General features: G+C 44.2%; 1 protein-coding gene across 1 annotated transcript in view; it reads right to left on the bottom strand.

Annotated features, from left to right (window-relative positions):
• The window catches only part of plekhh3 (pleckstrin homology, MyTH4 and FERM domain containing H3), a 32851-nt gene extending 24099 nt beyond the window's left edge, over positions 1-8752 (bottom strand). The window contains exons 1-2 of the mRNA XM_020094715.2: positions 8151-8752; positions 3319-3374 (exon numbers count right to left, since the gene is read on the bottom strand). Of these exons, the coding sequence (XP_019950274.2) occupies positions 3319-3374; positions 8151-8285 (191 nt within the window). The 5' untranslated portion in view covers positions 8286-8752. The remainder of the gene's footprint in view (positions 1-3318; positions 3375-8150) is intronic.
• Positions 8753-12951: the final 4199 nt, after the last annotated feature.

The following is a 12951-nucleotide window of genomic DNA, read 5'->3' as shown; positions in this document are numbered from 1 at the left end:
TTTTTATTAGACGTCCGAACAAGCACAAGAGATAAATAAGCCCATCTAAAACAGCATCATGTTTGTGCACTGAATAATCAGAGTTTCTTTTTGTAGAAATCCATCCTCCTCTCTTTCGTTTCTCTATCCCCTTCCCCCACAGTGCACGGGCTGGCTGCATAGGCCTCTGGCTGAAGCTGGGCTGGTGGGAAAATGGGAATGTGGTGATTAAGACTGGGCCTATATGACCTCCCAGCTAAAAATACGCTGTTTACTCAAGACCACTGCCAAGAAACTCTGGACGAGGCAGAGGGGAGAGGGAAAAAAAAGTCATGTTTTGAGAAAGGAGGTGGTGGGGAGAGGGGGGGGTGAGACAGGAAGTCAGAGTTAGTGACTGAAGGAGTGTGTTGATGAGAAAAGAAATCTTATGATAGAGCGTTTTTTAAATATCCAAATGAAATCGCTCTGATCGTGATGATGTGAATTTAAACTTTCTACATTTCCTGACGTCGTTCAAGGGGTTGGTGAGTGATGGGTGGATGGCTGATAGACAGACTGACGGACACTCAGACAGGCTGGGGGCCCACTTCTAAGCTTTCTACCCAAACACTCACATGTTTCATGCACACACACACAATCTGTCTCTCACGCACAGACGTACTGTATATCCACACACATGAAATACATTATCAAACACTGGTCTCTTTCAGTCATCACCGCCTGGCAGCCCCTACCGCAACATGTCAACTTTTTGACAGTCAAAAGCCATCAAAAATGAAGAAGAGGGGGCTAATAAGAGGGCAGATGGAACAAATGATGAGAAAGAGAGATGGGGAAGTCCTCTGGTGTCCATTTCTCCTTCTGGTAGAGTTTGCACTCTGCCCTGCCATCACTGCTGCTAGACGCAGTGAGGAAAGTAAAACTAGTGAGGATGTAAGACAGATTTGAGTGTGAACACAGCAGGAGGGAGCTGGCTGGCTGGCACTGTGCTGTCTGAAGCTCTGGTCGGAGCTGGTATTACCATTCGTCCTGATAGATCCTATCACAAGTGGTCAACGCTAAGTGAGTTCACACTTAACTGACATTAAAATGTGTCCTGAATGTGTCTCCTGTGACCACTTGTCATTAAATCTAGCTCCCTCTACAAATATATATATATATATATATATATATATATGACTGTCATCTGCATACATGAAAACCAAATTATGTTGTTTTTACCCAGTCTGAGTTTACAGATGTGTCTGATGACAATGTGTTTGTGTGTGTGTGTGTGGGTGCAAGCAAGAGAGACATAGAGAGAAAGCGCTGGTGGGGGGGGGACTGAATGAATGAAAGTGCACCTATAAGAACAAATTAAAGAATATTTTCTCTCGTTTCAATGCAGTGTAAGCAATTATGAAAATCCATCTTGTAAAAGAAACATCAAAAACAAAATCAGGCCTGGCTTTGTACAAAATAACCTGAAACATTCTATTTGTTCTACCTTGTTATGTGTCACATTGTTTTGATATGGTTCACAAGAAACGCAATTTTTACTAAAATCTATTTATGTTCATTTCTTCTGGCTGTATGATTAGGGAAAAAAAAAGTTTTTGTATTAAATTTAATTTACCACGCTCGGGAGTGAAGGCAGAATATTTTGATTCATGTTGTGAAATAATACGTCCACAGTAATAATAATACTTTCTAATGACGTGAAATGTAATGTAATGCAACAGCACTCTTTGGTATATTGTAAACCTATGAGATCCATGGGGCCATATTTACATAACAAAAATATTCTGAGACTCAAAATGCATCAAAAAGCATAGTATTTCAACATTTTAAAGTGAGAGACTTTATCCAGGGGTTCTGGGAGACCTCTGAGATGCCCCAAAATCTACACCACATGTGCTTTTACACGACACTGTGTTTTGACAGAGGGGGCCTGACGAATGATCTGAGCGTTACCATGTTAACCTCAGTCTGGTAGAACAAACATAAATTCCCCCGATGAATCAGCTTCATATCTGGGCTCGTTTTTCAAACGAATATTTCCGATTGATGTCTCGTTCTGTGTGGCTTAACTCAATAAAAGTACAAAGCAAACCAGAGCTGCCCGCCTTGTAATGACTAGTGACTAAAGATAAACTTATATGACACCGTTTACTATAAAACAATGCCATGACTTATCAGAGCCTGGCTTTGCTTTCCCTCCATACGGCTGAACTCCTGGGCGTGTCCACTCATTGGCCAGGTAATGACCCAGCACTGCACTCTCTAATCTCTGCACTCAGTGTGATGATTACAGCCATGGCTTTTAACACACTCCCTTCAAAACCACCACCACTATATTGTCAAAGTGACACACTCGCATATACACGCACAGATCCAAGCCACACCTCTTCTGGGAGTGCTGCTGATGTAGGCTTGACTCACCCAGTCCAGATTGCCAACCTGCCTCCTCACGTCGACCCTTCCTGCTCTCAACAGACAGTGTGGCCTGTGTGACTGCTTCACCATGTCCCAGCTTCAGCTCAACAACCTAGCTCCAGAGGCAGCTCTCTACTTGCATGTGCGGTGTATGATTGTCCTAAAAGACGAACTTTGTGACTCACTGGCTTTGAGTCTGCAGATGTACAGTGGAGATTGTGGATGGGGGGTGTTGAGCAGATGATAAGGGCATGATGCCAGAGACAGAGTGGAGCAGAGCCTGGCTACATCACTGACATCACAGCTCTGCACTAATAGTCTGGATCAAGCCCTCCATTAATCACTCCTTCCCTTTGTCACTAACATTCGCTCGTAAACCACATGACCAATCTATTATTTGTCAGTTGCATAGTGGCGACTTGTAACTGGCGGTTTGAATGTACAACCTTCGAACTAAAAAAGCGATTGGATTTGTTGTTGTGGAGGTAGCTGGACATTACAACTACGTCCCGTCACAAACTTCTTGGTTGAAGATTGACATTATTGGCCAATGCAGCCCCTAACGGTAGCTAAGCCGACCTTTGAATGGAAAAGTTAAAAAGTGAAAAGGTTAAAGAGTGAAAACCGACCCTGGCATTATCCATTAGCAATTAAAGTAAAGCTGCAACTTGCCAATATTGGACCATCTGTCAATATAGATTTGATTCGGTGCTACTTGTACCAATACACATGTGAAAATGTGTGGCTGTAAGGTTAAGCACATGAGAGAGGCCCTGCAGAGGAAGTGAAAAAAGTGTAGTTACACTTACACATGTGCCAAGGATAAATAGAGAAATCCCCAGTACCAAGAGGAAGTATACAAGTAAAAGAAGGAACTATAACTTCCTTTTTTTGTACAATTATACAGGGTCCCTCTCTCCTTACCCATTTGTTCCGTTGGCCGTATGAGTTGGTTGAGAAACAGTCACATCAGCTGGACTCTGTCAACAGAAGAGAGAGAATAGGGTAAACAGCTGATAATCAACACAAACATTGGTCTGTCCTTAGAACTAGCCCACAGGTTGCAGATGGTCCCTCAATGGTTTGCCTTCAGTGGCCATGTTACAGTAGACCATGCAGCCGTTCCTGGCGGTCGCAGCACATAGCTGCTCTGTTCCTGTAATGCTTGGCTCTCACTTGCAACGAGGTGAGCTGGTGGGGAGAAATATGGCATGCAAAACAAGCTCATTTAATATAGGAGTGAGGAACAGAGGAATCTTTTGTGCCGTAGCTGCGTGCAAACCCCAAAATGCTTTTATTGTGATCAGTCATTTCTCTGAGAAGGTTGTTAACCTAAAAATAAACCCGGTCTTTGAGATTGGACTCATCGCAGGAACAGCTGCCTTGATCGTTTCTACCCACAAGTATATAGAGACGTAAGTTGATGGTAAAAGGCTGTCAGATTAAAGAAAACAGGAAGACTGCCAAGGGGGAATTCTATAAATAAAGATATGTAGGTGTGCTTATAATGATCTGAAAATCACAGCAATAAAAGTGAGGTAAGTTATCCAGTCTGCTATAGCCAGCTAAAATATCAAATCACATTCCCTCTTCAGTTTTGTATGGAAATTGGAGTTAGTGCTTCTACAGGCTACAAATTAGGCTGCCACTGGCAGATATGTAAAATCAAATTTCACTGGTGGAACAATGAACTTTTCACTGCAAGACTCCCCTGTTAAACAGAGGATGGGATAGGATGTTTCCTTTCACTGTGCCCCAGCCATTAGTTCCCCAACCTGACTTTGGAAAAACCCCAACAGACATCAGAGTTTGCCCGAGAGCTATATGGACTGATTCCCTTGTGTGTGAGGCAGGCAGGACTGTGAGTCCCCGTGGCCTGACTTGTTGTCTCTGTGAGCCACAGCCTTGAGCCAGCTCCTGTGGGTGCTCCGGCCCAGCTTGGGAGTATTGGCCTACCTGAAACACTATCCAGGTCAGATCTGGGCCCCTCGCAGTTCACACACACCACACTTTACTACTGGGCAAACTAGCCTAAGTATAGCCCATGCCCTGTAAAAACAGCTTCTTTTTGGATGGCTCAAAACTAACAAAGAAAACATGAACTACAAATTTATAGGCTACAATGAGATCTGTGTCATATTTACAAGGCAGATGGACTCTGAAGCAAATGAGGAGAGGTGAGGGTTTGGATAATGAGAGGCAATTAATGTTTAACCAAGGCAGAGATACTGTAAATGTCAAACCAGACGGGCAAGAATAACTGAGAAGCACCAGAAACCGACTTGTGAATGGAAGAGAGTTTGTACGGTAATTCCCTCCCCCTGTCTGTTAACCATAAATGATTCAGCTGAGCCAAAAGCCCCAGAGAAGAAAATTCAGACAGACAGCCATGACTGAAAGCGACAAATCAATAGTAATCACATCAACGACTGTAAAGCTGTAAATCCACGAAATAAACTAATCAGGCAATCAATAAACTAATGGCCCAGGTTGATCGAGTTACAAAAACCTGGGCAGTTCTCCACAAAATGTGACAATTTACAGAAATATAGCTTTCCAATGAGTTAATGGGGTGTGGGATGAGGAGTGAGGATAGCGTGCGATGCAGAGCCCTGGCAAAAGCTCCCCCTTTGGACGGGCAGTGGATGAATCACTCCAGACTAGAACAGAGCATGGAGGGAAAGAGGGAAAGATGCTGTGATGTGTTTGTTCCGTGGCTGACTTCCGCTCTCGCTTTCCCTCTGTCTACTCTCTCTCTCTCTCTCTCTCCCTTCAGCTCTCCTGGGAGGCTGAGTAACCAGGAGGAAATGCTTGGGCTCAGCCAGTGTCGGCCTGAAGACCAGATGTGTGGCCTGGAGGTGGTGAGGCAGAGACGCAACGGAAACCAAATATAAACCAGCGTACCATGACACCTCTGAAGACAGAGGGCAGTAGTGACGGTTATTGGGACCCACTTTCAGCATGGTGGGACTATGTCTGTTTGTTCCAAGCAACAGGATGCACTGTGGTGCTCCCATCCACAATTACAACTGCACAGGATGGCGCTACTTTATGGGTAAATGTGACTTCACCTTGGATAAAAGTTGATTGAAATTTCAGTGGAAATGGAAAGAAGAGAGAATGACGGATGTCCCGTCCTAAAATTAGTGCGGTGCTGTCCTAACACAGGAGGCATTCAGCTCTCACTGTTTGGGCAGCTGCTGGAGAGCAGCTTCATTGAATGGGGACTGTAAACACGCAGGGAGAAGAGTTCTGACATGGCCCCGTGCTCTTAAGGGCAAAGCCTACACAAACGTCAGCACTGACTCATGATTCCAACCTCAGTGAGAACAGTCCTGGCAAGGACTGTGCATCACCATTGGCTTTGGTGCTGTGGATGCGGCAAATCATGGCATCCTCTGGCAGCAGGTTGGAAAACAACTCTGGAGATTGTGGTTAAAGTTTTGGATGTCTTAAGCGAGGGAGACCCCACCAGACCTGCAGATTGCTGAGGCCATCACTGGCAGTAGCTGGACAGAGTCCATACTAAGCTCTTTGGGGAAATGATGGAACGTAGCCCTAAGGGGTTTACCCTGTGAATCTCCAACACCCACCCCCTCCGTTGACACCATCAAAAGCCAAAGAGTATTTGATACATCTGTATATTTGGAGGGGGGGGGGGGGGGGGGGGGGGGGGGGTCTCTGGGGAGCATAACCAACTGAAATTCAATAAGAGTGGGTCAGCTGATGATGATATTGGCTTAGAGTTGTTTGACTGTGGTCTTAATTATTGGCAAAGTGTACAATATTGAAACAGGGTTACAATACCCAGCATTAACCACTGACACAGATCAAAAGGAAACAGGATTTGTGGAAGTGGATTGATTTCAAGGAATCAATAATCAATAACTTAAGGACACTGGGTAACAAAAAGAATTTTCCAAAAGGCCATTTCCTGTCTTTGGTCACTTGGTAAAACATATGTTGCATCAGTCAATGGGGTGGTTTCTCCTAATAAGAACTAATTTGATAAACTGAACATGATAGATTAGACAGGAGCGCCCTTCAAAGGAAAATATACCACTATGATTAAAAGAAGACTGTCATTTTTATGGACAAGGACAATTAATTCATATTTATGATTATTGAAGAGAAAGATATAAATAGCACCAAGGCCAGAACTATCAGTGGTGTAACATTGCTTCAGGGGAGGGGGAGCAGCTCATATTTATCTTCTAGAGTTTACACACAGACCTGAATATAATCCTTAAGTCAAGGTCATCTCACTGAGCACATACTTCTCGAAACAACACACCTAAAATATATTAAACTAACATTAAACTGTATCCACCCAGAGGAGCACATTTTGGGGTATAGCTTCCATTTTAAGGAGAGATCTGGGGAAGCTATAGGGAAATGAGATCTCTGTTTTGCTTTAAAAGATTTCTTCACTGAGCCATGTAACTATGATCTCATATTGATTACAGATTTGAAGCCCAGTTTGGTTCGTCTGACCACCGATGGTCAGGCAGATGCTACATTGAATGTTTGCCAAAGAGAAGTGTGCTCCACACCAACACCTCTGTGGATACCCCCAGAGCACTTGCTTTTATCTGGCTGCTCCTGGTTGTGTTGGACTTCTGTTGAGGCATTGGCCGTGTAACACTTATCTGTTCCCAACATTTTCATGCACATTGCTGCAGTGTTGCACAGGTTGGCTGCAAGCAGATAAATGGGCCAATAAATAGATAAGCCCTAGAGGCTCCAGCTTGCAGGCTATTACTTTCACCTGCATAAAGATGAAGAAAACTATGTGAACACAGAGTATGATGTGTGGAAATGCTCCCAGACTCCACGATTACATGCGGGTAGATTTTTCTGTGAAGCTGCACATAAAGAGCAGCAGGTCGTGTCATAAAGAAAGAGCCTACCTCAATTCAAGGCAACAATGCACCCTCACAAGTGGATGGACAATGCTGAACTCTCTGTCGCTGATCAGATGACTAACATTACAGAGAAGACAAGGCCACAGTCTTACTTGCAACTGAGTGGACGAGGGCCAAACAAACAGGATCAGTTCAACACACTGGGCTTTGGAGCTTGCATCATTGTGTGAGTGTGTGTGTGCGTGCGTGAGTGTGCGTCTTCTATGGTTTTGTGGACACAATTTGGTTGGAAACCACTGTTGTCAGAACATTTTAAGGGTATAACAACCAGTACCTCAGTTTGAGGGTTAAGAATCACATTTAGGTTAAGGATATTAAGGTCAATGTTGAGCCACAGTGCATTTTCAAGTCAATGGGTGTTCTCTGTGTGTGTGTGTGTGTGTGTGTGTGTGTGTGTGTGTGTGTGTTTGTATTCTTCCATGCAACACCATGCAAACCTTGACGTCAAACTGAGCAGCAGCAGCAAAGTCTGCCATAGAGGCTTGCACATAACAAATAACGAAGTTAACAGAGAGCATGTGAATACTGAAAGCTTGCTTCTTCAAAACCGGGGCTGTGCTGTGAACACAAGCTCTTGAAATATCAATACATGTTGACTTTTCAAAGGTAGAATGACACTTTCTTATCAAGGGCTGCAGCCACATCTGTTTGCACAAAACTGAAATTAAGTTGACCCTGTTTTATGAATTGCTCAAGGTGCAACAATATGCAGGAAGCACAGGTTCGTTTTTACACTCACTATCTGACATTTCTAGGTGTGCTGTGTGTGCTGTGTGTAGTGCACGGGAGCAGCTGAATACAGTGCATGCAGGTGGAGCGTTTGGTTTTTACCCGTCCATTGGGAGTCAAGTCCTCCTTGTTGCGCAATTCGAAAGACTCTTCCTCCTCTTTCTCCCCATAGTCGCGTCCGAGCAAACTGAAGCCCTGCCTGCAGCACAGAAACCAACAAAGTCCTTGCAAAGGCATTCAAAAGAGCTTTCGTGGGTCTTTAAGTGCTTTTCTCTCTGTTATCTCCAGGTTGAGTTTTTCACGCGAGTAAACTCCAGGAGCTGCGTGAGAGCAGACGGGACACCCTCTCCCGTAGATGTCCGGTGAGGAGGAGGAGGAGGAGGAGGATGAAGGGAAGCATTAGATCGCTGTCTCCCCTCTGTCAGAAAACATGGTGAGTGTCTGGGAACCATACACGGCGGCAGTTTTACAATCCAGAGAAATGATTCAGGGGGGGGGAAATCCTTCACCAGTTTCCAGGTCTCCACTTGCCTGCTTGAAGAACTGTAAAAAGACAAAAACTAATTTGACATCCAAACCAGGAAGTTGAAGATGCGGGGTTGGATGTGTCTGGGAGAAGCCATTCTGTCGCTAAGAACAACAGACTGTGGGTAGTGAGATGTGGCAGCGCACCTCTGTGCAGCAGCCACTTTTTGAACAAAAGCGTGCCGCAGCTGGGACGGGGAAGGGGAGACACCACGCCTACAGAACACACGACTCAAATGTGATTGGCTGAGCGCAGACACTCCCCGGAGTTTCACGCCTCCAAGACACGCCCCTTCGGTGACAGAGCATCACATGCATAGTTGACTTACTTACTATCCAGGGTGTGTACTGTTTCACTTACCCCCAGTATTCATACCTTTGACTGTAAAACTAGAACGAGCAAATATTCTAGATCCTTCACTTATTTTATAAACTCTTTATGTGTCAAGTTTTATTTATATGGCATTTTCCTCTGAGTAGAAGTATTGAGTGGCATGAAATGGAAATATTCATGTAAAGAACCCATTTTATTTATCTATTTATTTTGTGAATTCAGACATAAACCCTTTAAAAAACTAAAGTTCAGTTTGAAGTTACTTTAACGCAATTAATGTGATTTCTCGTATGGAATACCAATGAGGGACAAAGTATTCAAATCATTTTCGTGAGTAAAAGTAGTTACATGTAAAAGTCCTGAATTCAAAATGTTACTTTTGTATTGTCAAAAGTAAAGTACTGTCAATATGTCCTCAAAATATAAAAAAAACAAGAACTCAATAAAGAAAAATCATTGTCTTTGAGTGATATATTAAAATGTATTGGATCATTATAGCAGACAAATAATGTTATAGTTGGTTGAGATAAAATGCTTACCTAATTATTTAATCTATAAAAAATAGACTTCATCATATATAAACTGTATGTGTATATGTTAAATGTTGATCTGAGAAGTATCTACAGCTGTAAAATATTGTAAACATTGTAAAAAGCATTTTTTTAAAGTATTTAGCTCTGACATGTAGTGGAGATATAACGTAGCGTTAAATGTAAATGCTCGAGTAAAGTACCCAAATTCCACTTAGGTGCAGTACTTTAGTCATGTATTTGCTTTCCCACTGTGATTGTGCAATCATATTAACATGCTCAACATTTTAAGTGTTTTACTTTACTGAGTCATGAGGTGCTGTATGAGAATAGCACCACATGACTCACTAATGTAAAAAAATATATTTTAAGAACAGATACATTTCGTCTGTGCCATTATATCATTGATTACCATCATTGGTTCGCTCTTTCTTGCTCTCTCTCTTAATGTCTGCATTTCTCTCACTAAACTCTTGCTTTTCTTGCACACAGACACAAACACACACACACACACACCGATCTGTGCACTCACACACACTCCTCCCCCACTCCTCTTCCACTTTGCTGAACAGTCTGCAAAGATACAGCAGTAGGAGGTAAGATGGCTGGTGCTAAATCCAGACACGTGATATATCCAGTGCTCTCGGTGCTCGTGCTTATTTCTGCCTTAATATCCCTTCATTTCCCCTGCTCTGCTCTGTGCAAACCCACCCCCCCTCACACACACACACAAACACACACACACACACACACACACACACACACACACACACATCTCAGTCAGCTGGCTTTAACTCCTTCCTCACTAAGAGCGCTCTTTAGCTTGATGGATACACTCCTTCGATTCAGTTCTCCCACCAAACACACACAGACACACAGACACACACACACACACACACACACACACACACACACACACACACACACACACACAGACACACATTTTTTTCAGTATGCATATACATAAGCACACTGCCCCTTCAGACACTCTTAACCCTTGTCCCGCTGGCTCCCCGAGGGCTTTGGGAATCAATAAAAAGGCTCAGAGATGCACCTTTTCAGCTGGGGTGCATTCAGCCTTATGGACAGTAATCCTGACTACCCCTCACCCCATGTCAGACAGGCCCCTTCAAGTGACACACACAAACACACTGCCCTACATTTCAACCTCGTGGATACAGGAAAGAAGAGAGATTTCAGTTTACTTTCCACTTGACATGTAGGTGTACATTACAAAAGAGCTTAAGCGCATTTGCTTGAGAGGAACCGTATCTCCTCAACTCTTTTCTTGAAAGTACAGCAGCCTTGAGTCTCAGCCCCCTCCTCCGCTCTCCCTCTTTCTCTCTCTTTCTGTATCCACAGTATCTCTCTCCAGGCCAGATCCTCCCTGTCCTCCCCCATATCCCAAAACAATACGCTGGGGGCCCCTGCTCCCACAGACCTGAAGGAACATATGTTTTATTTTTAGAGCTCACTCCCTCAGCCCAAGCTAGTAAAGTGGGAAAAAAGAGGAACAGCCCTCTCTCCATATAGGGTTTCTGCAAGAGATGTAAGTACAAAGAGTAAAAGTACAAAATTTATTATTTGGTGATATTATTTGGTCTTTTAAACTTTTAAACTCCTACTCGCTCAATCTCTTTTACTGTCCTCCCTGTCCCTCTCTTCAACTCTCTTTACAGGAGACGACACATGATTCTTCATTCACACACACACACACACACACACGCACAAACACACACACACACACACACACACACACACACACACACACACACACACACACACACACGCACACACACACACACACACACACACACTTAGATACGCACAAGTTAGCTGATACAGTGTGTCAGGTTGAGGCTCCAGATCAGGAGTAGGCCAGATGATTTGGTCGCACTCCAAGCCTGAACACAAGCCAAGCATGCAGGCCCCAGCCTCAAACTGCCAGGGAAGAGAGGCTATGCAAGAAGTTATAAATGGCTTTTATTATTATGAAATTTGCTTGGACATCTTCAAAAACAAGAAAACTATAACTGTTTCAAATTTAAATCAGGTGCAGATTTACTTTTTGGATATCGATATATCTTCACCGTGGCTGTTAATAAAACTTCTTTCTGTCTTTTTGTAATTTCAGGCTGGTCACACCCACTTCCTGCCTGCCACTCCTCACAACACCGTTTGTTGGAATTGGCGTGAGGTTTCCAACGGAGACATGGGGTAGACGCAAGTCACACATGTCAAGTTGATCAGAGACAGAGCAGAGGCCTGTTCCCGCTACTCTCTCTCTCTCTCACTCTGCGCCTCTCTGTGTCTCCCACTCTTTCCCCTTTGAGTTTATGTCTGCAGGATCCTGTTTCACTGCAGCCCGCATCACAGCCAGACTCTGATGTTGGTGAACCAGATTGATTGTCAACAGAAATGGATGTGAAATCTGGTCTGGCCAAGAAGCTCCTTGCATGTGGCCGTATGTAAGTTTATCTTGTGAGTGTTCTCCGGGTGATGATTGATGAGAACTTTCTTTAAGTTTGAGGAGTACCGAGGGGGTGTCTGTTTTTGAGGTTTCATTTGAAACTGAGCGTCCGATGTGGTCTGCGAGCGCACATCAAAACAAATTCAATAAAGAAGCTCTGTGTCTGTTAGAGACGGCAGCTCTGGCGATCATCGCTAGCTTTCTCTACGGAAGGCCCGACCAAGGTCAGAGTTTATCTGACAACCCCAAAGTAAGGATTTAGGATAGGAATTGACCCCCAGTGACCCTTCACCCCCAGCTCAGACAGGATGTCCTCTCTGCTGTGTCCAGCATTGAACTTAACCCTCATCCTGCTGTGCCACCGCCCCCTCCACTACCAGCAGTGTGTTTTTGGTCCAACAGGGGTTTTAAGCTACGAGTTAGTGAACAGAGGAGTGCTGTTTGACGGCTGTTGGCTGTGTAATGGGATAGGGCCCTTTAACTACTGCACCACTTGACCCAAAGTTCCCACTGTGAAACATCCAGCTGTGCATGTAGATTGCTTGTGACAGATAGGCTGTAAATACGATGTGGAAAGTGGGATAAAATAATGAAGGAAGAGAGTTGATTAAAAGAATGATAAAGAAATGGGTAAAATCAGCGTTTAACTGCACACACATCCGACCACAGCATGTTCCAGGGTTTTATAAAAGGGAGACAGTGGGACGCTTGTGAACACAGCTGGATTCCCGTCGGTAGCATGTCCAGTACCCTCTGTCTTCTGCTGCTGCTCCTGCTTCAGGAGCAGTGTTTACCAGTATTCGGGAGGCAGGAGTATTCACCCTGGCAGTGGGCACATCTGTTCCTGTGGGGGGGGGCTTCAACTTCTGACCTCCTTGCCCCAGTTAACCCCTTGCAATCCTCATTTCCCCCAACTTGCCTATAGCTCCATCCCAGTAACCCTTAGCGCCCCAGACTCTTGCACACTGGTTCAGCTTGCCTGCAGAACTTGTGCAGTGAATTAATATGTGTACTGCATGGAAGCTTCTCAGGGTTTAAGAGACT

Source organism: Paralichthys olivaceus, chromosome 5 (assembly GCF_024713975.1).
Source record: "Paralichthys olivaceus isolate ysfri-2021 chromosome 5, ASM2471397v2, whole genome shotgun sequence".
Taxonomy (NCBI): Eukaryota; Metazoa; Chordata; class Actinopteri; order Pleuronectiformes; family Paralichthyidae; genus Paralichthys; species Paralichthys olivaceus.
The sequence above is the reverse complement of the archived record's forward strand: the minus strand, read 5'-3'. Positions and strand labels throughout refer to the sequence as shown.